The 27,896-nt window shown below is 40.9% G+C and overlaps 1 protein-coding gene across 2 annotated transcripts in view; it reads right to left on the bottom strand.

Annotated features, from left to right (window-relative positions):
- Positions 1 to 4,110: 4,110 nt before the first annotated feature.
- CAPN9 (calpain 9) overlaps positions 4,111 to 27,896 on the bottom strand; it is a 56,650-nt gene continuing 32,864 nt past the window's right edge. For both annotated transcript variants that reach the window (XM_056113630.1, XM_056113631.1), the window contains 12 exons: positions 27,574 to 27,734; positions 25,908 to 26,065; positions 25,548 to 25,756; positions 19,324 to 19,360; positions 18,021 to 18,101; positions 15,466 to 15,523; positions 12,069 to 12,133; positions 11,543 to 11,611; positions 11,135 to 11,213; positions 8,789 to 8,905; positions 7,062 to 7,120; positions 4,111 to 4,137 (listed from right to left, as the gene is read on the bottom strand). In XM_056113630.1, the coding sequence (XP_055969605.1) occupies positions 4,111 to 4,137; positions 7,062 to 7,120; positions 8,789 to 8,905; positions 11,135 to 11,213; positions 11,543 to 11,611; positions 12,069 to 12,133; positions 15,466 to 15,523; positions 18,021 to 18,101; positions 19,324 to 19,360; positions 25,548 to 25,756; positions 25,908 to 26,065; positions 27,574 to 27,734 (1,120 nt within the window). The remainder of the gene's footprint in view (positions 4,138 to 7,061; positions 7,121 to 8,788; positions 8,906 to 11,134; positions 11,214 to 11,542; positions 11,612 to 12,068; positions 12,134 to 15,465; positions 15,524 to 18,020; positions 18,102 to 19,323; positions 19,361 to 25,547; positions 25,757 to 25,907; positions 26,066 to 27,573; positions 27,735 to 27,896) is intronic.

Here is a 27,896-nt window from a genome sequence, read left to right as displayed (position 1 = left end):
GGATAGTGTTAGAATTATGGAAACTAAGTATCAGAGTGGTTAATAAATTTTCCTGGTAAAAGAATATATGCATATATGGTAAAAGAAAAAGTTGCATATATGGTAAAAGAAAAAGTTTGTATTCCATTCATTCCACTCTTATATTGTTGTATAAAAACAAGATAGATATAAGGACCTATATAAAGATATAGATATGCTTTTATACTTTATGTAGAAGTAATACCGGAAGGGGCTAGATCAACTGCACAGCGGGTAGGGCGTTTGCCTTGCATGTGTTCGACCCGGGTTTGATTCCTTCACCCCTCTTAGAGAGCCCGGCAAGCTACCAAGAGTATCCCGCCCTTTGCAAAGCCTGGCAAGATACCCATGGCATATTCGATATGCCAAAAACAGTAACAAGTCTCAAAACGGAGGTATTACTGGTGCCCGCTCGAGCAAATTGAAGAACAACAGGAGGACAGTGCTAGGACAGTGCAGTGCTAATACCGGAAGAAAAGACTCATAGTGGGAAACTTTCTACAGGTTTTGCTCTTAGCAAGGTTAGTGTTCCCGACATCTAACAATATGAAAACAGAAGGAACCAAGGAGAGTGAGCACAAACTAAGAAGAATAGATGACATGCTATATAACTGGCATACTACCCAGCAAGTCTTGGTCCTGAAACCTAAACCTTTTACATTTGTACCTAATACAAATGTAAATATATTATTTTTGTTGCTAAAGTAGGGTGAGGATAACAGTTTAGGAGACAACAGTCATTGAGAAGATAACTTGTAATTAAATGTCAAGAGGAGTGGAAATGCCATGCTACAGCTTCACTGAAGAATCACTAGAATTGGTCAGGAGTCTGAAGAATCAAGGATAAAATAAGAACAAGAGCCTTCAGTGTGGTTTCTGGAAGAAGGGATTAATAAATCATGGAAAGCAGTCTGAGAATTGGTTATCTTGAATAATTTCAACGGGTTCTTGTTTTTTTTTTCCTTTTTGGATCACACCCGGCAATGCACAGGGGTTACCCCAACTCTTCATTCAGGAATTACTCCTGGCAGTGCTCAGGGATGCTGGGAATTGAACCCAGGTCAGCCACGTGCAAGGCAAACGCCCTACCTGCTGTGCTATCATGCCAGTCCCTCAATGGGTTCTTGTGCATAGCATCTATCCCTCATTACCTGGCACCTGGTTCTAGAAGGATAACTGTCACTGTCACTGTCCTCCCATTGTTCATCGATTTGCTCGAGCGGGTCCAATAACATCTCCATTGTGACAATTGTTACTGTTTTTTGCATATCAAATACGTCACGGGTAGCTTGCCAGGCTTTACCATGTGGGTGAGATACTCTCGGCAGCTTTCCAGGCTCTCCAAGAGAGAGTGGAGGAATCGTACTCTGGTCAGCCATGTTGACTGTGTGCAAGGCAAATGCCCTACTCGCTGTGCTATCGCTCCAACCCAGAAGGATAACAATAATGGTAATTTGAGAGCCTGAAAAAGATGATTGGGTATGAGCTCTGGACTAAATGGTTTGCATAAGAGAAAAATGTATCCAGGCCAGAGAGAAGTACTCCCTCCAAGGTTAGCATGATTTCCAGATGACAATTACCAACCAAAGAAACCAGGAAACAGATATTCCACGAAGATTCTATTCTGTGTCCATTTGGGTAAGCTCAGGGAGGGGTTGGAAATTAAGGGTGGAGATCATATTTGTTGCATATTAACCCTATGTGTTTTAAGCTTCATTAGTGAAGTGCCTCTTTTCCTCCTCCCAGAGAAACTTATAATGCTCTTATGAGCACCCCCCCAATCCCCTGAATTTATCTTTAACCTTTCTTTTATGCTTTATCTATCATTGTTATATCCCCCAAGTCAGCCTTTTTTATAAGCTAAAACTTCTGATGATTCTGGACTTTGAAGTGTATTATTTGCTTTTCTATTTCCTTTGTAGCCTTTTCATATTTTACTAGAGAGTAACGTTCTTTGCCTAAACACAGAAAGACTGTTAATGCTGTGCTCCTAATATTTGGGAATTGATTGATTCTAAAAATATAACTATTCCTGGGCATCCGTCATAATTACTTGACTCAGACTTCAGTTGCCATAGTTTCTAACACCCCCAAAAAGAGGGGTCCCACTGTGGGCCTTGAGTGGACCCAGGGTTAGCAGCAAAGCTACTCTGTAATTGAAATGAGACAATCAGATGGTCTTGATGTAGGTTATTATGACTTAAGAGAGAGGACCCCTATGGTGAAGGACAAGCTGAACCAGCCTGAGTACTTTGTCTGGGATTCATGTAAACCCCTTGCTTGCCCTCAGAGCCCAGAGAACTAAATTTAGAAATATATATCTCTTATATAAATATTTATCCAAATAACTGCAAGTATTAATAAGAATTAAATTTAATTGTTTAATTTGTACAACTAAAGGGAAAGAGAAAAGCAATATAGAAGTCACTGAGAAACAGAGCGTCTCCTTGATTTAATTCCTCCAAGAGAATTACCTCCACCAAAACACTTTACCTCTGTAAATGATCAATCACAACTACATGCAGTCCTATACCTAGAACCCCCTCAGATGTTCTGTAAGTATGCTAACAGCTCTACATTAAATGGGCCATTTTTATCATCTATCCGTGTGTCCTGTCTCTTTGTTCTTCTTCTGGGGAAACCTGGGGAGGCATCCACTGAATATATGCATTGCGCACACACACACTGAACACATAAAGTTACTCTGGAATCTTTGGTGGTGGGTCAAAAATAAGGTTCTCATCAAACTTTATTTCTAACTGGATCTTCATCCCAGCCATTCTCACTTATTTCTTTGTGCATGCCATCCACTCCAGAAAATGAGAGCTAGAATTTAGTGATTCAATAACATATTACTTCCCATTAGTCCAATTAGGTAGAATTTTTCTGTTCAGTGACAGGAAAGATAAAGCAAGTCTTTTCTACTCTGTTACTTTTTTCTTTCTTACTTTCTTATTTCATTTTGGGGTGTGGGGTTCATCCCTGTGCATGCTCAAAGCCTATTTCCAGTTTGATGCTTGGAGTTGCTCCACTTGGGGGATTATGTAGTACTGGCAATTTCAGAGTATGTATTCTAACACTTTGAATGGTCTTCTGACTTCTCTGGTTTTTGCCATCATGGTAAAGATGAACATGATAAAATATAACTTGAATTTGGATTCTCTAAGAAAAAATATAACATTTCATTTTGGTTTTTTGACTCAAAGATTTGGACATAAACAATATTTTTTTCTTTTATTAGTGGAACACCATGAGGTATAGTTATAGACTTACAAATTTTGTGCTTGGGTTTCAGTTATACAATGATCAAGTACCCATCGCTCCACCAGTGCCCATCATCCACCACCACGGGTCCCAGCATCCCCCCCACCCCCCAATCCCCCCGTCCCACCCTGCCTCTGTGGCAGGGTATTCCCCCTTGTTCTCTCTCTCTTCCTTTGGGTACTGTGCATAAACAATATTTTTAACTGGCCACAGACTGTCTTAGCTACTAGTTCCTCGAAGAAAAAGGAGAATTTTCACATTTGTTGTACTCTTACCAGTTAAATTCTTTCATCCAGAATTTTTTGATGCTTGCACAATAAGACACACCCAAAATGTATAAAAATGCTAACTTATGACATCATGTCTTTTCTTTTAATCTCAGATTGCTTAAACATTTATTCAAACATTGTCCTGTACTGGATTAATGAGACAATGACTGACGCCATATTGAAGCCAGGACTGTGCATTTAGTTGCCCTCTGAATAATTAGTATAGGAAATTGAGAATCTCCCATTAATAATTATTACTAATTAGTAAAGAGGTTGAGGACACAAAGAGATGAATTTTATCTATGTCTGAGCCAGACATGAAGAACATGTGGGGTCTTTAATCATCTTTGTGCAATCATCTTTATGATAAAAAGAAGTACCATAAAAACCATAGAATCTAACTCAGTCTATTTTGCCTTCCAAGATCAGGATGGTTTTGGAGTGTGGATTGTGGGAAGAGGGTTGGACAACGGAAGAGGAGAGACTGCCACAACAGGATGCTCTGGAGTTGTTAGTCAAAACAATCAGCTGCACCGACTGCAACACCACCAGGGAGGTATCAAATGTTCATTGTCAAGTTGATAAACTGGAAATAAAAAGTTAGATATTGATCAGGGCCCGTTATCTCTACACTTTTCTACTAGCCTCAGTAATTAGATTCATAAACTCAGGTCCATTTTATGTTACAGAAACTCTGACATCTGATTTTTTTGCCTGAAAACTTGCACTTCTGTTTTAATATGAAACATGAAAACATTCATTCATCAGCAGCACTTTAGCTTTTCCTGGGACCTTCCTAACTGACCTCAAGTCAAACACATATGAAAGAGTAAAATGTACTTTCAAGGCAGCTATCTTCCTGAGGTACCAGGCACCAGGGAGTATGGAGTTATCTTCCTCATTTCTTCTTTTGTTTTTGTTCTGGGGCCACACCCAGTGTTTTTCAGGGCTTACTTCTGCCTATGTGTTCAGGGATCATTCCTGGCAAGCTCAAGGAACCATGTGATGTGCATGGGATTGAAACCAGGTTGGCCAAATGCAAAGCAAGCATACTGTACTATTGCTTGGCCCATTTTTTTCTCATTTCTGAGGGGGTCCCTTAACCTTGAAGGAAGACATGATTTATTATGTCTTGAAGGGACTTTAAAGTCATGAAGGGACTTTAGGGAAGAGGAGAAGACTCACCACCTGCGGTTTTTTACCAGAGAACTGTGAAGATGTAGCATGCACTTCCTCTACTTTTTTCTCCTCGACCCTGTGATCATCCTGCCTGCTCCTTCCCACTAACTTTCTTACCACAATATGGGAGATATGGGAACATGATTATGTGAAACAGTTTTTCTTTCTTCTCTGGCCTCTTATCTGGACATGGCACCATAGAACAGAAATGACCGGGAGGAAGACATGTAGGTACTCATAGCATAGCAATTGCAGGTGAAGCCAATTAAGGGAAAGACTGTTTCTGTGATATTCAAAACATATTTTGAACTTAACCTCGCACTGGATTCACCAGGGACATTTTAAAATCATAACTTCTAACTCCTGCTTAAAGATATTTGTATTTATTAGTATAGTAGAGCATGGCCAGGGGCTTTAAAATCGCTCCACCTGTACATTTAGAGTGGGAGAGGACTCAGATAATTCCACTCATCTTGAGTGGGGTCAAGAACCTATAGCAAATGACTTTGGTCTATTGGGATAATAAGGGCAGGAGAAAGTCATAATAACCCTCAACTGGGAACTCCTTGGTTGGAAGTAATAGCTTGAACCTGTAGTAATGGTTGTTGCCTTTGTTCTTCTGGGTCTTTTACTAAGATTCTGTTAAGTAACTGTCCTGCCTATCTCTGCACAACCATCACCCCGGCCATAGTTTTAAAAAAGTAGAAATTGTCACACTTCATACTTTCTAGGAGTAAAATCTTGGAAAATGAGAACTAAAGGTGAGTTTTGGGGGTCCTTTTGGTTTTCATAAGGTATGAAGAATGTAAGCCTTCCTTTGGAATCCCAGGGCATTTTATATAGTTATCAATTAGAAGAGTTGCAATTATTGACTTGTGTGTGTGTTAAAAGTGAAGGAGTAGAAAACTGCCACATTTCTAGCTCAATAAAACAATAATATATTCAGGTATCTCAATTACTTGTATAAGACATTAGTTGATAAGTCTACATAATGCACTGCCAAATTACGTGATATTATGGGTCAAGATACCCAATTTGTTTTAGTCTCTTTTTAAAAAAATATTAACCCTTTTCAGCACTCAGACTTTGTCCTATTTGATTATTTCTGTTCCATTGCATCATTTTAGGGAATTTAGGAATCATGGGGTATCCCAAAGAAACAAGACCTGATGTAGCAGGTCTACAGTGGCACCTGGAATTTTGTTTCCTTTTTTGTTACATTACTATGACATTATTAGCCTATTGCTTTATTATTTTTACAGACTAATGCTTACACAGAGTATTATATGTTTAATGCAGTGTTAATTTGATATATTCATGTGTTGCAACATTACTACATAATGCATTTCATTTTTGTGGAGAATATATAGTCTCTTAGCAACTTTGAAGTTTATATCAGGTTTATTTGTTTACAATCATGATGTGGTGATCTGAATTTTTAACAAAATCCCCTAACTGTCCCCTCTGCTAATCCAAAGATCACATTATAGCAGCTGGAAGAGAGCTATCTATTTCTAGGACTCCTCTTGCATCAGAAATATTAATCCATTAGTACTTTCATTATCAGTTTTTTTGGCACTGTTCAATGTTTCTGTCACTTAAATTGGAAAAAATCCAGGAAGTCTTTGATGATTGAAAGACTAAGTCCCTCCACCTAGCAGCCAGTGCCCAGGACTGTTTATTGTGAAAAGAGCTGGTTTTTCAAAGCCAGGAAACTAGAACTTTAATCAGATTGCTCTTAAAATCACTATTATTAACTTTCCCTATTATTGTAAGTCATGTTTAATCAATTAATTGTGATTCCTTTTTTAAAGTTAAAAGAATAAATGAAATATGATTAACAAAAAAAATATTAATCCATTAAACTTAATCATTTTTTCTGTGATTGATCAGCCCCTGTGGTTAGCAATTTTTTTGGTTTTTCTCATGTTTACTGAGGTGTGTGCACATGTGCACTTTAACATGCATGCACACACACTTCACGAATCATTAGTTCTTGACTGAGTGAACAAATTGGAAGCAGGAAAGAAGACAGCCTGAGAAGTCCATATGGCAGAAGGAATAGAAGGACAAAAAGAGTTTGCTAGTTCTAGGTAGTTTATCTTCAATATGTTTCAGTTTTTATCTCTTCAAAATGGGGTAAACCATTTGACCTTGGCTAATAAAACTATTGTAAAAATTTACATAAACAGTTTTTTGTAAAGTTTCATAAACTGAAATCACAGTTAAGTGTTAACCCTCACAGATCAGACTTTCAGCAAATGTTTTTAGAAGATCAACTCTGCATAGCCCTAGTTGTATTCCAGAGTGAAAGGCGTAGGTTATTCATACCTCATTTATGTTGAGATAAATGAATTCCTTGCTATGGGTGCTGAGAGACTGGAACACCCCTGATAGGAAAGATATGAGAAGGTCATTATTGCAGGGATAATTACTTCAGCGGGTTTCATTAATTCTCCATGACCCAGGGATCTTTCCAGAAGCCTATGGTGGTAGGACATTCTGGCAGTACTCTGGTGGTAAACAAGAGTCTTTTAGCAACAGACTCAGATCCACTGTAGGGGGATTGCTCTTAAGTCATTTACATCTCTGTAATTCACAAGAAGGCTGAAGACAGTAACCTCAGCATTGAGTGGCACCTGCTATTATTTATGATAATCTAGACTGTCAGTCAGCTCCTGGATCCCAAACATCTTCCTCAGCTTAAATTTTGGAGAGAACATGCACATAAAGTTTTATTTGACTCTTGAGAGCTATTCATTTTATGACTTCCTTAGGGTAGGTAACATATGGTTTCCCAAGCCCCCCTAGGATTGATCCCTGAATATAGAGTTAGGATTAAACCCTGAGAACTGCTAGGTATGTCTCCAAAATGAGCAAATAAATAAATTATGTGCCTATATGTTGGAGATATTTACAAAATAAAGGACTGAATCGTTGCACGAGAAAGAACTGAATTTTTGAGACATGTCATTGAGTCATTCAGAGATTAAAATGTTGAGGCTGGAGTGATAGCACATCAGGTAGGGCATTTGCCTTGCATGCGGCTGACCCTGGTTCAATTCGCAGCATTCCATATGGTTCCCCGAGAACCACCAGGAGGGATTCCTGAGTACAGAGCCAGGAGTAACCCCTTAGCATCGCCGGGTGTGACCCAAAAAGCAACAAAAAACAAAAAATATACAGAGATTAAAATGTTGCCTTAGGATAACCTGTGAAATATATTATCAAGGTGCTAATTATTGAAATTGATTTTTGAGCAAAAATTTGAGCCTTTGCTCAAAAATTGATTTTTGTAGAGAATTGAATATGAGGTCCTGGAAGCGCAGGGAAATTTTAATAAATAGTGATGCTGTGAGCCTTTGCTCAAAAATCAGGAATATGTTGGTGACACAGAGTGTTAAACCCAGCATGGTGTCATGGGTAAGTGGCAATTGCACAGCTCACACTGTAGTAGTGAGTGATGGTACTGTTACAAGCCACTGCACATGCTCCATGCAGTTCTAGTCTGTGTGATCTCACCTGTGTGGAGCAGAGTGGATAAAATTCATCTACACACATCTCTTTCTTATTGGAGTGACAAATCCAATTTGACACCACTGGAACAGTGCCTAGGGATTATCATACCAAAAAATGAGAAATGCAGTCGGGTGTGGTAGCGAAAAGAATCTGTTGATTCATTCCATGTGGTATGATTTTACTTGAATCGAACCTTTCCTCACATATGAAGCAAATACTGTCATATTCTACAAAGGCACCATGATTATGTAGAGAATTGAGTATTTGCTCTATAACTCACAATGCTACCTGCCTGCCTTTCAACTAAGAATGTGTACACACTGTATCAAACAATGGCTTCCTGTGACCTGGCTTTGATATAATATTGGAATTTTTTTTTCTTGTTCTGGGATGATTGAACCCAAGTCCTCACACATGCAACATAAGTGCTCTACTGATGAGCTGCTCTCCGACAGTCAGGTGGTTTCTGATGTGCTTCTGGACATAACTAAAGAGAAGTTGGAGTCTCCCCTAGGCAGCGCAATCAGCCAGACACTTACTGCTTGCATTCTCCAGCCGGACCATGCAATTGAGGAAGTCATCAAAGCCCATTTGGAGCTCTTGGTCCACATACCTGAGGATAATCATCTGCAGAAGGTGGCTGCTCAGTTGGAAGCCTATGAGGTAGGGGGAGAAGACATGGTCCACCACAACTGAACCCTGAGGTGTTTACTTTAGGGGAGCTCCCAGACCCAGTGGAGGACTATAGTGTGACAGTTTGTGTCGTGTGCCAACAAACTCTTAGCTGTATTTTCATCAGTTTCAAGAATTTGAATCTTAATTGTGGTACCCACATCATCAAAAAGGTTTTTTCATAAAGCCTTACTGGGGGGAACTTAATGCTGGCCAATGTCAGAGCCCCATTCCATTCTGCATAGGCTTCCTTCTAGTTCTCACAGCTGTACTTCCAGCCCACCTGCCACAATTCCAGCACTGACACCCAGAGTAAGGGGATATTTATTAAGTGGATTTCACTTTTTTAATTTATTTTTAAAAAGAATAGTATGTTTATTACTTTTTCTCGTTATCTTTTTTCTTTTAGGGGTGCCAGTGATCAAACTGAGTATCACACATATGCAAGGTACATACTCTACATGATCAGTAGATCATGTCCCCGGTTCAAGGAAAAATGAAACCAAAGATGTTGGAGTCCTGGAAATTGTGTGCCCCAGAGCGGATGCTGTATCTCACAGTGTCTAATGTGTGTAGGATATTGGTCACACATATCCTTGATGGAATGAGGGCACTGGGCTGGAGCTGGGGACCCACATGAGTTCTGGTGCTGCACAGGCCTCTAGTTTTTGTTTTTGAGGCCTCTGACTTCAGTTTTCTCCTTGGTTAAGTGGCAGCTTAAAGGACTGGGGTGATAGCACAGTGGGTAGGGCATTTGTCTTGCATGTAGCCAACCCATGTTCGATTCCCAGCATCCCATATGGTCCCCAGGAGTCATTCCTGAGTGCAGAGCCAGGAGTAACCCCTGTGCATCACTGGATGTGATCCCAAAAGGAAAAAAAAAGACAACTTAAAAAGGTAAAATTTCTTTAAGGTCTATTACTTAATGCTTTGACTTCTAATCAGTGCTCAATGAGTACCTCCCCTTCCTCAAAGTTCCCAACCCCTTTCCATTTTAACCTACAGGCCAGCTTTCTAGAAAAAGTGTATAATATTGCTTAGGACCTCACTGAGGCCTTCCTGTCTCCTCAATCCCAATTCCAAAAGGAGAAAGAGACCACAGAGAAATTTTTGGAATCTGTGCAGTGGTGCTTGCTACTGCTAATGCCTGGAGTCTTGGCATCTGCCCTCAGGGAGACCAAAAAAAAAAAAAAGACAGTGATCCTTTTCTTCCCTTTCAGCAAGTCAGGAGCAGAAATGCAGGCCATACTCCTTCTCTCTGAATGGCTCCCTTTGTCTTCTGCCTTATTCTTCTGCCATATAAAGGGAGCACCAGCCTATAAGAAAACCAGGCTTTTCACCTAAGGGTATCCTCAGCATGTATGATTAGTTCTGTTCTCTTTTCCCATAAGACTGAGGAAATTATTTATTTTGTACACCCTGTCCCCTGATCAGATCATGAAGCAGACAATGTTTGCAGATGTTTGATTTGCCTTGGAGAGAACTAGATTATAACTTTTGTCAGGGCCGAGGGGCCATATCTATGAAGCATTCTTTGTGAGAATCACTACAAAACTTGGTGGGAGCTGGTATGTATGAGGCCATGGAGTTCCTAGTTATCCCATAGTTTCACACTGCTACAGCGGTAATATGACTAAGAGCTTAGGAACACAACCTGGAATCCACCTGGTGTATAGGGAGCAAAGTACAAGCAACAAGTGAGACATCTGGGTTGAAGTTATTTTGCTGGAATCAAAACCAGGAACATAGCCACAAGTGGCAGAAGGGTACATGAGTTCTATGAACTCCTCCCTGACTCTAAATGACAGGAATGGGTGTGCCTTCCCTGTCTGTGAAAATTATCTTTTAGCTGCAGAAATGAGAAGGTTGGAAGAATCACAGCTTGCCACCAAAGTTTCCCATGCCTGAACAGAAAACTCAACCAGAGGCTAAGAGTCCTCTGAGGGTCAGACTATGTCCATTCTAAGTGGATGCATTTTTTTTAATTCTGCCACAATTGCTCAGTGGTTTCAACCAGGCTCTGCAGTGAGGAAAATAAGTCTGGGTCTGAGGCCTACCTCTGCCCCTTAAAGTTCTGTGCTTTCAAGAAGGATCAACACAGGTCCATCTGGCCACCTCCAGGGGCTATAGGCGAAGTCAGTAGCTGCCTCAGATAGCACCTGACATGTATGGTTCTGCCCATTCTGAACACCCCCCCCCCAACTTTTCTCTACCTGCAGCGTTCAGGGCGGTCCGCAGCTCATAGGAGGACATGGTACCCGATTTGTCAGTATCAAATTGGAGGAAAAGATTCTAAGGGAGGAGAAGAGAAGAATGGAGAAACATGGAACTCAAAAGCTAACATGACCCAGTACTAGAGATTGACCAGCTCAGAAAAGACTCTTGACTAAGGCCAGAAGCAATGACTAGGTTCGCTGTCCCAAAGAGGACAGTTCCTTTTGTTGAAACTCAGGTTGCTTTTAAAGCTATTGAAAGTAAGTATTGGTATTTATAATGATTTATTTCCTTCCTAAACTTTAAGCCCTTTAGCCCACAGCTCAATGACCTTCAAAGATCCCCTCTGCTGTGGATTTATACAATCCCCCTGCAGTTTACATACAATCCACTATCAGGTTACATACAATCCATTTCTTCAGTTTGTCCCAGAACACTTTGAATTCATCAAACTCTAACTTTCCATTGCCACTGGTCTGTGTCAAGTGTGTTAAGGAAGGAAGACATGAGCAGTGTTTTAACCCAAGTCTCCTTGTGGAACCTCAAATCTGAAATTTCACAAGAGGGGGAGTATGACGAATGGGGGACAGGTAAGTTTAATTATTAAACCGTGAATGTCTGAAGAGGGGACCTGGAAGCACTGAAATGCTGGTGATACCAGAAGGTGGAAAACATTACACACAAAATTCTTCTTTTTCCCAAATAAGTCCCCAAAGTGACAACAAGATCTTCAAGTCCCTATAGAAATATCTCCACTCGAGTCTGTGCTGCTTGATTCTTCTCCAATTCTAACCCCAAGGGACTCCAAGACTTTGGTTATTCTTTGTGAAGAAAACTAGTCTAAAGGTTAAAGAAGACTTTTAGGAAAGTCTGCATTTTCTGATCAAGGAAAATACCTAATATTTTTTACTGCCTACATATTCAGAAGGATACGTCCATCAGAGAAATAATGTTTTTACAGGAAATCAGGCTTAGTTTCTTGAATTGGATGTCCTTCTCTGAAATTGAATATAAAAACAGAATTTAGTTGGCCTCTGATATGATTAACTTATTCTTGGGTGCTGACTGATTACCGACTGGATTCCAGGGGATGTCAAAAGATCACGTGGACGCCCACCTATGAGATGGTCAGACTTCTTCGTCAAGATCCTGAACAATCGGTTTGAGGTTCTTCATATTCCTAGAATGCGCAGATGCCACTGGGCTACGCTAGCATGCAACAGGGATGAATGAAGACGTTACTGGTGCCCGCTCGAGCAAATCTATGAGTAACGGGATATCAAGTGATCAAGTGATTCTTGGGTGCTGAAAGTACCTAAGTAGTTAGATCCTAGCTGGTAAGGGTGCTGATATTTTTACTTTTTTAGGTCTGCTTCTGAGAGTAGAAATTCATGTGATGTCTTGGGGGGAAAACTCACAAAATATGAGAAAAGATTTTGGTTTTGATTTTACTTGGAGGGGAAAACCTAGCTGTGCTCAGGGCTTACTCATGGCTCTGTGCTCAGGGACCCCGCATGATGGCCTCCACAAGCAAGGCAAATGCCCTACCTGTTGTACCATTGCTTCAGCCCCAAGAAAAATAATTTAAATGGGACTTTTCTTCCACGCATTTATTAGCTTTAAAATGTTCTTTTCTTTTCCCTCTTGAAACCAAGAAAGTAGTTTTTATTGAAAGAAATTGAGAGATTTGTTAGAGGAAAGTGAGAGAGAGAGAGAGAAAGAAAGAGAAGTGTTCAAGAGATGTCACAAGCTTGGAAAAAAGAAGCCCTAAATTTATTTCAATCAATAGAATGTACAGACAGTAAGTTTGGCTATGTTCATATGTAATAATATATTATGTCTGTATGTGAAAATATATTACACAGCCTCTTAGAATCATATTTTCAAAGAAGATTTCATAACATGAAAAAAAATTCTAAAATTTAATTTAAAAGTCATTAATAAGGGGCAGCAAGTACCGTAGGCAGGGCATCTGCACATTTCTGGAACCCCATATGGTCCCTTCATCCCTGCCAGGAGTGGCCCTTGAGGGCAGAGCCAGGAGTAAGTCATGGGAATAGTCTAAAGTAGCTGTCCTCAAAAAAATAAACCCCAAAAAAATTATTGGAGAAAAATTTGAATACTCCTACACTGTTAGTGGAAATGGAAGAAACACTTTGGAAAATTGGCAGGCTGTTTCTTAGAACATCAAGTACAGAATTACCATGCAACTTAACGGTAACATCAAATCCAGAGTTACCACTGAATCCAGAGTTACCATGCAACATATAAACACATAAAAAAGTTTTTACATGAATGTTCACAGTAGCATTATCTATAACAGCCTGATCAGTCAACAACCCAAATGTCTTTCAGTAATTCAAAGAATCAATGACATATGATCTTCTCATAAGATGAAATATTCTTTAACATTCTACAAAAATAAATGAAATCTTGATACCATGTTACAGTATGTATGAACTCTGAAAATGTTTTGCTACAAAACAAAAAAAGAAGCAAACAAAAAAGACCACATAATATACGATTTCATTTATATGAAAAGTCCAGAATAGGCAAATTTATAGAGACAGAAAATAGTGTTTGCCAGGGGAGAAGGTGGAGGGGAGTTACTAGGGACCAAGTTTATTTTTGAAGTAATGATGTGTTCTAAAATTGACTGTAGAGGGCCAGAGCTATAATAGAGCGGGTAGGGCAGTGCATGCAGCTGACCCAAGTTTGATTTTTGGCATCCCACATGGTCCCTCGGGCACCACCAGGAGTAATTCCTGAGTGAAGAACCAGGAGTAACCCCTGAGCACTGCCGGGTGTGACCCAAAGAACAAAAAGTAAGGGGCTGGAGCAATAGCACAATGGGTTGGGTATTTGCCTTGCAGGCAGCCAACCCAAATTCTATTCCCAGCATCCCAGTCCCCTGAGCACCACCAGGAGTGCAGAGCCAGGAGTAACCCCTGTGTATCACTGGGTGTAACCCAAAAAAGCAAAAAAAAAAAAGTAAATAAGTAAAATAAAAAATAAAATTCTGGTGAGGCTGGAGCGATAGCACAGTGGGTAAGTTGTTTGCCTTGCATGCGGCTGACATGGGTTCGATTCCGAGGATCCCATATGGTCCCCGGAGCACCACCAGGAGTAATTCCTGAGTGCATGAGCCAGGAGTAACCCCTGTGCAACGCCAAGTGTGACCCAAAAAGCAAAAAAAAAAAAAAAAGTTGACTGTGGTTGGAGTTTGAGAGATAGTACAGTGGGTAGGACACTTGCCTTGCATGAGGTCAACATGGATTCAATCCCTCATATCCCATATGGTCCCAGGAGCACTGCCAGAAGCAGTTCTTTATTTTTGGCTTCCCACAAAAAATAAAATACAATTTACTGTGGTAGAGCTATGAACATACTGGATTGTTCAAGATAAAACACTGGATTTCATACTTTAAAAGGAAAAGTTGTATATCTAAATTAAACCTCAAAACTATATTAAAAATAAGTTGATATTTATAGTTGATATTTAAGGGCTGGAGCGATAGCACAGCGGTAGGGTGTTTGCCCTGCACACAGCCAACATGGCCGACCCGAGTTCAATTCCTCCGCCCCTCTCGGAGAGCCCAACAAGCTACCAAGAGTATCTCGCCCGCATGGCAGAGCCTGGCAAGCTCCCTGTGACGTACTCGATATGCCAGACACAGTAGCAACAAAGTCTCCAATGGAGACGTTACTGGGTCCGCTCGAGCAAATTGATGATCAACGGGAGGGCCTTTACATTTTACTTTTAAATATACCAATTAAATGTTTACATTCATATTTAGAATTATACACATACACACATGAATATGTACACTCACAGCAACACACACAGATTACACATACCAACTATACACAAATTAATAACACATATTAATAGCAATTACTAATGAGATTGTTGGTGATTTATGTATTTGTCAATAGGTTTTTCTGCAGTTTTAAGAATTTCTACCATAATATTGTATAATTTTTATGATCAAGAAATAAGCAATGATCAGGACTGGAGCAATAGCACAGCAGGTAGGGCATTTGCCTTGCACACAGCTGACCCAGGTTCGATTCCCAGCATCCCATGTGGTCCCCTGAGCACCACCAGGAGTCATTCCTGAGTGGAGATCCAGGAGTAACCCCTGTGCATTGCCGGGTGTAATCCAAAAAAGAAAAAAAAAAGAAGAAAAATAATAAGCAATGAAAGCTAGAGTTGCACCAGGGAGCCTGGGGTTGCTGGAGGACAGCCAGGCAGCATATCCATCATGTATCCTCTCAATAGGATCCCTGAGGTTCATGTGAGTGGTGGGTGGTGGGCGTAAGCACTTACTCTTTTGCAGCACAGCATTTAAAACACACTGGAGTTCTTCTGCTGTCACCTCCAAATCCTGTTGAAAGGGAGATAATTGCTTTTTTTTTTTAGTTGAATCACCGTGACATACAGTTACAAGCTTTCATGTTTGAAATGATCAAACACCCATCCCTCCACCAGTGCGCATTCCCCACCACCAATCTCCCCAATATACCCCCCTTTCCCACCCTCCCACTGCCTCCATGGCAGACAGTATTTCCCATACTCTCTCTCTACTTTGGGGCATTGTGGTTTGCAATATAGATACAGAGAGGTTTATCATGTTTGGTAATTGATTTTTAATAGCCTGTTGAGTCTTTGTTTCAATTTCTTTCTGTTGTGAAGTTGGTTTGATTGAATGGATAACACAGCCTGCTGTAGGCCCCTGGACCATGTTCTACGTGGCTTTAGCCTCCTCACTTCTTCGGTAGCCTGTGAACCACCCAGAAAGGGCAGGGAGACTTGATGAGACAAAACATGCTTTCCCAAATCCTGACCTAAGACTCTCCAAACAATCCCTGTGTGAGGGAACCTTTAAGTTCAAGTTCCCAAGCCCTGTGAAACAACATAATCACTTGGATATCTTTTAAAAATAATCCTATGGGGGCTGGAGCAATAGCACAGCGGGTAGGGCGTTTGCCTTGCACGCGGCCAACCCAGCATCCCATATGATACCCCGAGCATCACCAGGAGTAATTCCTGAGTGCAGAGCCAGGAGTAACCCCTGAGCATCACTGGGTGTGACCCAAAAAGCAAAATAATAATAATAATAATAATAATAATAATAATAATAATAATAATCCTATGGAGGCTGGAGAGATAGTATAGTGAGTAGAGTATTTGCCTTGCACATAGTCAACCTGGATTCTATCCCTGGTATCCCATATGGTCCCCTGAGCACTGCCAGGAGTAATTTCTGAGTCCAGAGCAAGGAATAACTCCTGAGCATCATCAGGTGTGGCCCCAAAACAAACTAACAAAATATTACCATCTTGGGGTTTATTGCAGGAACATAACAATCAAAAGACCTGAGAATATGGCTCAATGCTTATTTAAATAAAAACTCTAAGGCTCAATTTCAGGACCATTGATTTAAGATGATTTAGTTAATACCATGAATCTCAGCATCCCATGGGTGTTTATTAGAAATGCAGACTTCTGGATCCCTCAGAAATGGGCCCTTATTTTTCAGGATGCCGAGGTGGTTTTTGCATACATGACAACATAAGCAACACTAATTTAAGACTCTGTTAAGGGCTTTGAATCAGCAGAGTGACACACAATGCCCAATGGAGTTATTTTAACAAATGCCCACCCCACTTCCATTCCTGGAGCCCCTGGGTCCTGAAAAATGCAGGATGAGGATGTTCATGTTCATGCCCAGGCCCCTACTGAACAGAAAGATGGAATGGGGTGTTCAGATCATCGGGCTAATTAGAAGAAGAGCCATTAATTTCAAGAGGTGCATTTGGTTATTAACAAAAGTTGATGAGTTCTTCCATAACCTTCCAAATCTAGGTGTCCGTTTCTCCAAGTTCTTTGCCCAAATGCCTCCTCACTCAGGAAATGCTTTTGCCAGCTCAGTCCTCCAGATAACACTGAAAGTTGGATGTTTATCACTCTCTAACTGCCCCCCCATACTTCTCTTTTCATGCCCAGGATTGCAGAAAGCTCTGTGGTATAGCGAAACCACATGGGTCCCTGCCTCTCTCCACCCACACACATGTCTTCTTGTCCCCCTTATAAACATAGTGCTTGTAATTCTGTTAGGATGCACCTCACACACATCTTAACAGGGATTCACAACTCACAGGTAAGGAACAAATACAGTTGTTAGCACTTAAATTGGTTTATCAGGCTAATACTACTTATGGCTACCAATAGAGAGACTTCAGAGAATATGGGTGGAGAAGTTTCTAAGAAGACAGTAGAGGCCCTAGGCAGAAGTAGGGAAGATGCAGATACCCTAGGAGCAGCCCAAGTTCCAGCAAGCAAGATGAGCCTGAGAGTATGCAAATAAAGTGAAGAAGAAAGCCGGTGACAGTTTCCCCTTTTCCAATGCCTTCCTGGCCTGCTGCCAAACAAAAACATGCCTCTGACTTAGTGGATAAAATTCTAGTCAGTATAGATTTGCAACAATGTTGACCTCCCCAAATAATATCTTCTTTGACCATAACACAGAGTGATATAAAGATATAAAGACAGTGATTTCTTGGGTAGAGTTCAAAAATCAACTTCTTAAAGCTTTCTAAGCTGGCACAAAAAGCATCCGAACCTGGTCTGAGTTCAATTGGATATTTTTGGCCCCTAAAACTGGAGAGTTAGATGTGCAGGAGGAAACCACCTTTAGAGTCTCTCTCAAAAATTCAGGGCTGCTCTCTCTTTGTGACAAGTTGACACCTGGGTCACCAGATATTTAGCACCAGACCTTGGGCACTGAGCCTCACGGAAGCATTATTGCATCCCTAAATAAAGAAGCTGAGTCCCTCAACAGTGCAGGGATTGAGGTCAATGGGAGCCAACAGGAGCCCTACCTCACCAGCAGTTTGTTTGAACAGGGCCCGAAACTGCTGCTCCTCCTCTGTCTCCTCTCCAGGTGCAGTTGGCTTCTGAGGCTGAAAATTAACCAGAGGAACTTTTAAGACCCACCAAAAAGAAGCCTGATTTTGTTGGGGTTTTTTTTCCAGAAAAATGTCAGGAAAGAAGACTCGGGTTGGCAGTGGTCTGCCTGTGAGAGAAAATGGGATCACCTTGCAGCCATCTGATGCTGTGGTCTTCTGAGATGGGCTCAAAACTGACCTATCTGTAGTCTTAAGAGCAATCTGACACTTTGTGAAGGCTCTTGGGGAGAATCTGGAATGGTTTATTAATGATTAATGGAATTGGTTGCAAGCGTGTATATTTACAATTGAGGTGGGCAAGGGAATCTGACTCCTGATGAATTTAGGGTCCTGATTAGTTTGCCACCTCTTCCTGCACTTTCTGAATCTTTCTGTGCCTCACTCTTGGATGTAACTACTTGCCAAGTCATCTGGCAAGGAAGCACTGTAGCACTGTTCTCCCATTGTTCATCGATTTGCTCGAGCAGGCACCAGTAACATCTCCGTTGTGAGATTTGTTACTGTTTTTGCATATCAATACATACAGGGAGCTTGCCAGGCTCTGCCATGCCCATGCGGGCAGGATACTCTCAGTAGCTTGCCGGACTCTCCAAGAGAGATGGAGGAATCAAACCCTGGTCGGCCGGGTGCAAGGCCAGTGCCCTACCCACTGTGCTATCACTCCAGCCCATCTGGCAAGGTAGGTGGTAAAATCTTTGAGAGCAAGAGGTCCTTTAATACTGAGCCTAGTATATGGGTAAGGCACAGTAAATGTTTGGAGGTGTTTTGTTAGGTTTGGGGCCCTGTTAATAAATAAGTCACAGCCTTAATAGTAAAACAAGAAGCAGCAAGTTCACTGCTAAAAGCTGAGCTCTGCTCACTTTTTGTAGGTATTAGGTATAGGGCCACACCTCACACAATTACTTTTGGAAGTCTCACAACCCTCGGATAAGCACAAAAGTGAGCCCCCAACACAAAAAGTATAGAGGAAGTAGTGTGTTTCCCCAATTATATGTTAAAAGAATCCACCTACTTCTCCCATTTTATTTTTATTATTTTTCTTAAAACTTTCTTGAAGAATTGTAAATCATCTTCTCCAGGGACTTAGAATCAAAATATATGCCTTATTGTTGGTAACCGTTCCTTGAACTTCAGAGTTTTAGATGTTGCTTTGCTTAGAAAGAAGTTTTCAGGAGTTACTGGATCCCTCCCTCCATATAACATGAAAAATGCTCACCTCAGTAAGGTAAATGTCCACATTTTCATCCAAGTCCCTGTGGAGGCAAAAAATACTTTAACAGCTGTGGTACAGATGTATACCATTGAATATTTGTCCCACTGAATTTCTTCTTTTTCAATGATGTCAACATTACACAGTGTCTGCAGGCACCAGACATTAACCTCTCTCCCCTTATACACTTTGAGCAGGAAAATGAAAAAGGTAGGTATAATCATCTTTAAGGGAGAATTTACAACTTATGAACTTATAAAATTACAACAATAAACCAGCAGTCTTTCTTTAGTTTCTGGTTTTTATGGAAAATTTGTTATTTTTTTTCTAGTTATACATCTATGTATTAGGGCAGAGTCTGGCAAACTCCCTGTGGCGTACCCAATATGCCAAATACCAGTAACAATGATGGGTCTCATTCTCCTAAAGAGCCTTGAATATAATCTCAGGGCTAGGATGAAGGAGATGTTACTGGGGCCTGCTCGAGGCAATCGACGATTAACAGGATGATTTGTGATTTGTGATACATGTATGTATATATGCATATATATACATATATGTGTGTATATAGGGAAACCTGTAATGTTGGTAAGCTGTCATATTGAGAAGAGGAGAGACTTTAGTTTTTGTTAACGTGTAAATATTTGAAAGACTCCATATAGGGTAAAACCTCAATCATTCCACATGAAACATTACTAAAATCTCAAAGAGAAAGTAAAGAAGCAACAATCAGAGGGAACCCAGGGTTGTCCCTTTTTTCCTCACCCTCTGGGGCATGCATAACCCTTTCAGAACTTTCCTCCCCCGCCCCTTGATTTCTGAACCACATTCTGCAGTGTGAAGCCATCTACAAATGATGAGGACCCTAACCTACCACTTTAGTGGGTCAGGTAACTTGTGTAGGATTGGCACACCCTGGATTTCTCTCTCTTATTCTTACACCTGTTAAGAGTTGCCATTTGCAACGATCTCACTAGATGTGCCTTGTGTGAATAGATATGAAGAAAATCATTCTGAGATTTTAGTCAGAGTAGAAATTCCAGCATTTTTTAAATAGAATCCACTTCCAACAGAATTCAATCTATTAAATTGGCAGTACTCAGATTTCTGGTGCTTACATGCTAGCAGGACATGTTTGACAGTGCCCAGGAGCTCATAGAATACTAGGGATTCAACTCAGGGTCTTGCACATGCTAATAAGCATGTTCTTTTCCTTTTAGGCTATAGATTTAGCCCCTCCAGCAGAACTTTTTTTTTTGCTTTTGGGATCACGCCCAGTGATGCTTACGGGGTTACTCCTGGCTCTATACTCAGAAATTACTCTTGGAAGTCCTTGGGGGACCGTATGGGGTGCCAGGGATTGAACCCAGATCGGTCATGTGCAAGGCAAAGCCCTACCTGCTGTACTGTCACTTGGGCCCTTCCAACAGAACTTTTTAGAATCAAAAGACATTATTTCTGTTTAACAGTGAGTATATCCATGCCTTTTATAGTCAGCATAGAAAACCAAGCCAGACTTTGTCTTGGAAATATTTCTAATGCCTGGCACCATTCCCAGTATAACGTGATTTTACAATTGGAAATATTCTTAATGCATGCCACCACTCTAATTTATCCAGACTTCGTAATGGAAATATTCAATGCATGCCACCATTTCAATTTTATCCCACCAAACAAAAAGTAAATTCATTCAAAAGGACAGGACTACATGACCCATGTAGTCCTTGAGTATCTACATTGGAACAGAAATAGATTTTTTCCCCAATATTAAGCCATTTTTTTCTTCTGCCATAGAATAATCAATGGCAAATGGGATGCAAGGGGAATTCTTTCCCCCACACTCAAGTACTAAAACTACAGCAAGCAAGATAGTACAGAGGGTAAGGCCTTGCTTTGCATGCCAAGCTCAATTCCTGCCACCTTATATGGTCCCCCAAGTACTGACATTAGTTATCCCTGAGCACAGAGCCAGGAGTAATCTCTGAGTACTACCAGGTGCAACCCAACTCACCCCACAACAAAAACAAAGTGCTGGTACAAAATAATTTTTCTGGGAATGTTTAGTTAGCAAAATGTTAGGTGACGTATAGAATGGAATGCAGACTTGCCACTAAGACCTCATTTATTTAAAGATCAGCTGAAAAGGCATGTAATCTTTGACGTTTGTAATTTCATCCCTTCAGAAATAAGTCTGACATCCTCAAAAGTGGCTTTCACTCCAGAAACTTCTTGATAATAAGGGTCTGGAGAATGAAAGGCTTCATCCAACAGTGTCTGTGAATATAATTCTGGCAGCAGCTTGAGAAAGTGACTTTTTAATGGTTCGCTTTGAAGCGAAAACACAAAGCTGTATCACTGTATCACTGTCATCCCATTGTTCTTCGATTTACTTGACCAGATGCCAGTAACATCTCCATTTGTCCCAGCCCTGAAATTTTAGCAGCCACTCCTTACTCATTTTTCCCAACATACTGGAGTCCCTTTCAGGGTCATGGGAATGAGATCCTTTATTATTACTGTTTTTGGCATATCAGATATGCCACGGCTAGCTTGCCTGGCTCTGCCATGCAGGTAGGATACTCTCAGTAGCTTGCCAGCCTCTCCAAGATATGTATTTTTTTCTATCAGATATGAAGTGGTAATTATGGAAAATGGGTAAGGAGTGTCTTATGACACGGCTTTCGCAGCCGCTCAGTCCTACTCATGGATTGGGAAAATTAACATTGTCAAAATGGCAATACTCCCCAAAGCATTCTACAGATTTAATGTGATCCCTATAAGAATATTCATGACATTCTTCAAAGAAATTGATCAAACACTCCTGAAATTCATATGGAACAACAAACCCCCAAAGATAGCTAAAGAAACTCAAGGAAAAGAAGATGAGAGGCATCACCTTGCCCAACTTCAAACTCTATTACAAAGCGGTAATAATTAAAACAGCATTGTATTGGAACAAAGTCAGAGCTTCAGACCAATGGAACAGGGTTGAATATCCTTACATACACCCTCAAATATATGTTCATCCTATCTTTGATAAGGGAGCAAGAAATGTGAAGTGGAGCAAGGAAAGCCTCTTTAACAAATGGTGCTGGCAAAACTGAACAGCTACATGCAAAAAAAATGGGCTCAGACCTCTACCTAACACCATGCACAAAAGTCAAATCAAGATGGATTAAAGACCTCAACATCAGACCATAATCCATAAGGCACATTGAAGTCAAGGTTGGCAAAACCCTCTACTACATTGAAGCTAAGAAGTATCTTCAAAAATTAAATGCCACTGACCAAGCAAGTGGAATCAGAGATAAACAAGTGGGACTATTTTAAACTAAGAAGCTTCTGCACCTCAAAAGAAACAGTAACCAGGATAAAAAGACAGCTTATGGAATGGGAAAGGATATTCACCCAATACCCTTCTGATTAACCCATCTGATGGGTTAATCAGAAGGGTATTGGGTGAATATCAATATACAAGGCACTGGTTGAACTCTACAAGAAGAAAACATCCAACCCCATCAGAAAATGGGGCAATGAAATGAATAGAAACTTTCTCAAAGAAGAAATCCAAATGGCCAAAAGGCACATGAAAAACTGCTCTTCGTCATTAATGATCAGGGAGATGCAGATCAAAACAACAATGATATATCATCTCTTACCACAGAGAGGATGGGGTGGGGGTGGCAGAAGGGATACTGGGAACATTGGTGATGGAAAATGGGCACTGGTGGAGGGATGGGTATTTGATCATTGTATGACTGAAGCGTAATCATGAAAGTTTCTAAGTCTGTAACTGTATCTCACGGTTATTCATTAAAAAATTTTTTGAAAAGGAGTTTTACTTAAGCTCCTTGAAAGAAAGAAAGAAAGAAAGAAAGAAAGAAAGAAAGAATAAGAGAGGAAAAGAAAGAAACCCTCCTGCAGGTTTCTTAGACCATGGAAAGATGTGAATTGCACACAACCAGAAGAAGAAAAGCAACCAGTGTTGATGTGGATGTGGGGAGAAGGGGACTCTCCTTCACTGCTGGTGGGAATGCTGACCGGTTTTGCCCTTTTGGAAAACAATATGGATGTTTCTCAAAAAATTAGAAATTGAGCTCCCATTTGCCCCAGCAATACCACTTCTGGGAATATATCATGGAGAGGCAAAAAGTACAGTATAAATGACACCTGAACTTGTATGTTTATTGCAGCACTGTTTATAATAGCCAGAATCTGGAAAAAACTGAGTGCCTGAGAACAGATGACTGTTTAAAGAAACCTTGGTACATCTACGTTAATGGAATATTATGTAGCTGTTAGAAAAGACGAGGTCATGAAATTTGCATATCAGTGGATCGGCATAGAGAGTATCATGCTAAGTGAAATGAGTCATAAAGGGAGGGACAGACATAGAATAACTGCACTCATTTGTGGAATATAAAGTAACATAATGGGAGACTAACACCCAAGGATAGTAGAGATAAGGACAAAGAGGGTTGCTCCAGGGCTTGGAAGCTGGCCTCATGTGCTAGGGGAAAAGGCAGCTGAGATAGAGAAGAGACCACCAAGTAAGGGATGCTTGGAGAGCTTGCTCAGGTCAAGAAATGCATGCTAAAAGTAGACTATAGACCAAACATGATGGCCACTTAATTGATACCTGTAGTACAAACCATAACACCTAAAAGCAGAGAGAGAGTAAAAGGGAATGTGCCTGCCACAGAAGCAGAGGGGGATAGGGGTGGGGGTGGTGGAAGGGATACTGGGAACCTTGGTGGTGGAGAATGAGCACTGGTGGAGGGATGGGTACTTGATCATTGTATGACTGAATCGTAATCATGAATGTTTGTAAGTCTGTAACTGTATCTCACAGTGATTCATTTTTAAAAATTTAAAAAAAAAACAATAATGAGATTTACTTAAGCTTCTTAAAAAAGATAAAGAAATGAAAGAAAGAAAGAAAGAAAGAAAGAAAGAAAGAAAGAAAGAAAGAAAGAAAGAAAGAAAGGTGGGGGTATGGTGCCGCCAGCAGCACTGTGAGGCGAGTGCATCAGCAGCCTGATGGCGCCTTCAGACTTCCAGATACCCCAAAAATGCTGCTGTGCCTTTGGCCAGACCCCAAAAACTTGGGGCAAAGTTTACCAAGAAAGTAAATGACCAAAAGTTAAGTATGTGGGAGACACACCCACAAACCACCTCCAGCTCAGCTATGTAATTGGAGGCAAGGCCTCTCTGGTTCCTGATCGAACTGCTTAATGGCCATGATCTCAGAGACTCAGAAACAAACCTCCAAACCTAACGGCTTTTGGCAGAAATGCATCCAGTTCCTGCAGTAAGTTACAGGCACTGGGCCACCCCAAATGGGAATAGGTTTGTGCCTTGGCCTGTTCCTCCTGGCAGCCCAGTGGCTGCCATTCTCCAGAGGCCACTGGACAGTCAGGTTTGAGCCCACAGTGACGAGACATGTGGGGCCTCACGGGATGGGGGTGGAGCCGACCCTTTCTCCCCATCCCAATGAGACCCCGAGTCGACGCCCACTAACCACCTTTCTGGCTCCTGATCAAACTGCTGATACAAGAGACTCAGGAACAAATCTCAGAACCTAGCAGGTTTTGGCAGAAATTCCTCCAGATTTAATTGTTAAAATTTCAGAAATCGCCTAGCCACTATTGCAGCCACGCGACATCATATGTTATTCATAACCAGCAATAGAAAATAAATTGTCTATTGTTGCCTTTTCAGCAGATCTGAGAGTTGGGGTAAAATCCCAAATAATGGTGGGTCAGGTGTCAAAATATTGAAAGTAGTCAAAGTAGAGAGTAATGTGGAAATTATCTGCCCCACAGGTAGGGGGAGGGGTTGGGATGGGGGTATACTGGGGTTTTTGGTGGTGGAGAATGGGCACGGGTGTTTCATTGTATGACTGAGACTTAAACCCGAAAGCTTTGTAACTGCTCTCATGGTGATTCAATAAATCAAATTATAAAAAATGAAAAAAAAGTAAGGTGGAGTTTATGGCCAATTCAATCAGCTAATCAGTGGCTGAATAAATAGCAGTACTCCTACATAAAAAGAGAGAGAGAGAAAGGAAGAAAGAGAAAAAGAGAATAAGAGAGGAAGAGAAAGAAACCCTCCTGCAAGTTTCTTAGATCATGGAAAGATGTGAATGGGGTCATGGCCCCAACAAGTCCTGGTGACTTCCCTAGGAATGAATCATTAAATGAAGAGAGATTGTTCCAACAATTACTTACTGGGTAATGGCTTTCTTCTCTGAAAAGACCCTCAGGCAGAAATCAGCTTCCAGATGAGGCTCAAAGGTGCTGGGAATCAGTATGTATTCCCCTGGGGGTAGCTTAAACCTCCCAGAAACTTCTCTCAGATTAATGAATGTTTTGCTTCTGGCCTGTGAAGCATGGTATCTGAAAAAGTCTTTGTTTAGGTGTTCATCTTTACCTGGACACTGCAATAGAAAAACAAGAGGGTGGTTCTTTGGGAGACGGCCTTGGACACAATCTGGGGACTGACTTTTGACTCTCCAGAGTGAGACTGAAGAGGAACTGAGAATTCAGAGCTCAGAGGGTGGATTCAAAAGTAATTGTGCTCCCACCTACCTTGTAAATGGCATAGCCAATGGTCAGCATATTGGCACCAAATCTCTTGAGTTTTCTTCGATCTTTCTGCATCAAGGCTATGAGATAAGAGCACTCCTCATGCCCCTCATCTTTTTCAGTCAGGGACAATTTTATTTGTGGATTAGTCCAAAAGGTATCTGTAATTTGAAAGAGGCAGATTATTTTTTCTTCCTTTAAAATGAAGGGGGGGAAACCCCACATAGACATACACCTATTTTTCCTATATATATTCCCAAACCTTAAAAAATAATTCCCTTTCTCCCTATTCTGATCACCGTCTTGTCCTACTTTCAATAATCCTTGTGCGAATGCAAAGTTCTCCGCCATTCACTTCCATCTTCTATTCAATGCAGCATTTAAAAAACATTTTTTCTGGGTTTAATTGAATATATTTTGTTTCATTTTATTTTTTTGATTTTTTCATTTCAAATTACAGGGCATCTGTGGTTGTTGCCTAGCACCCATACAATGGTTGTGTGACTGAATAGAACTGACCTCATTTTTCAGCTCCAAGGGTGAACTCTGGTTTATGCTAGTCTTTCTTGTCATAGAGAATTGGAACAAAGCCCATTAGCTCATAGTATTCTTTGGACCATGCCAACTCAAAGAATTTTCGATTAAAGAGATGCTGAGAGCTTTTATTAGATGGTCTTTAGAAGTTTTAACTGAGCATTTGAATGAATGAGGACTCAGGAAGGACCCTGGATGCTGCTGACAGCACTCTTGTGTCTGAGAAAAACAGACTGAGGAAAAAGTCAACATATGAAAGAGAGAAGAATAGAGAATTACAAAGTTATGAAATTTACATACAAGTGGTACTACATGGAAAGTATCATGTTAAGCAAAATGAGTCAGAAAGAGCGGTATAGACACAGAAAGATTGCATTCATCTGGGGAACATAAAGCAACAAAACGGGAGACTAACACCCAGGAATGGCTGAGATTAGTACCAGGAATTTTGCTCCATGACTTGAAGGCCAGCCACACGTGCTAGGTGAAAAGGAAGCTCAGATAGAGAAGAGAGCACCAAATAAAGGGTGTTGTGAGGACCGTCCCAGGGTGGGAGAAGCATTCTAAAAGTAGTCTATAGACCAAACATGATTGCCACTCAATGCCTCTCTTGCAAAACACAGTACCCAAAAGAAGAGAGAGAGAACAGGGGGAATGCCCTGCCACAGAGGCAGAGTGGGATGGGTGGGATGAGGGGTGGGAGGGATGCTGGGACCCGTGGTGGTGGAGGATGGACACTGGTGAAGGGATGGGTACTTGATCATTGTATAACTGAAACCCAAGCACAAAAGTTTATAAGTCTATAACTGTACCTCATGGTGTTTCACTAATTAAAAAAAAAAGGACTTAACAAGCTGTACCTGAAGTCCACGGTACCTCTCTGAACTTTTCAATTATGCCAAGAAATAAGTTATTTTTATTACTAAACTTATGGAAGATAATCCAACTAGTTAAACGAGAGTTTCCCTGAGCAAATTTTATCCACAGTTCTTTTTTTCCCTTTTTTTCGTCACTAATAGTCTTTCTTTAAAATCATGCTTAAGGTTTCCTCTAGGATCTTGGCCCTCCTCCCCTGATGTCTCTGAGTTAGAATGGAAACTTTGAAGTAATGGAGAGATACAGGAAGACTACCAACCCAGGAAATTGCGGCAGCCTCCAGCTGTGGAGCCCCGAACCCAGCTTCCTTGGTGGACTGTCACCTCCCACTTGTGAAGGGCATCTTCTTCCAATGCATCTGGTGTGAGGTTGCATATCTCAATTTTGTCAAAATGGTTCTTGAAGTCCTTCAATGCCATCCTGCATTAGAGTGGAGAGACAATACATGGAAGTGATGGTGATACATGACCCCTTCGTTTATTCAGTCATTTAACAAATGGTTTCTGAGTACCTGTTCCTGAAATCAAAAACTGGGAAGAACCCAGGTATGGGGAGACATGAAATAGATCAAGACAAAATAGG

Source organism: Sorex fumeus, unplaced genomic scaffold, assembly GCF_029834395.1.
Source record: "Sorex fumeus unplaced genomic scaffold, SorFum_2.1 ptg000021l, whole genome shotgun sequence".
NCBI lineage: Eukaryota > Metazoa > Chordata > Mammalia > Eulipotyphla > Soricidae > Sorex > Sorex fumeus.
Note: the sequence above shows the minus strand (reverse complement) of the source record. Positions and strands in the feature narration are given on the sequence as shown.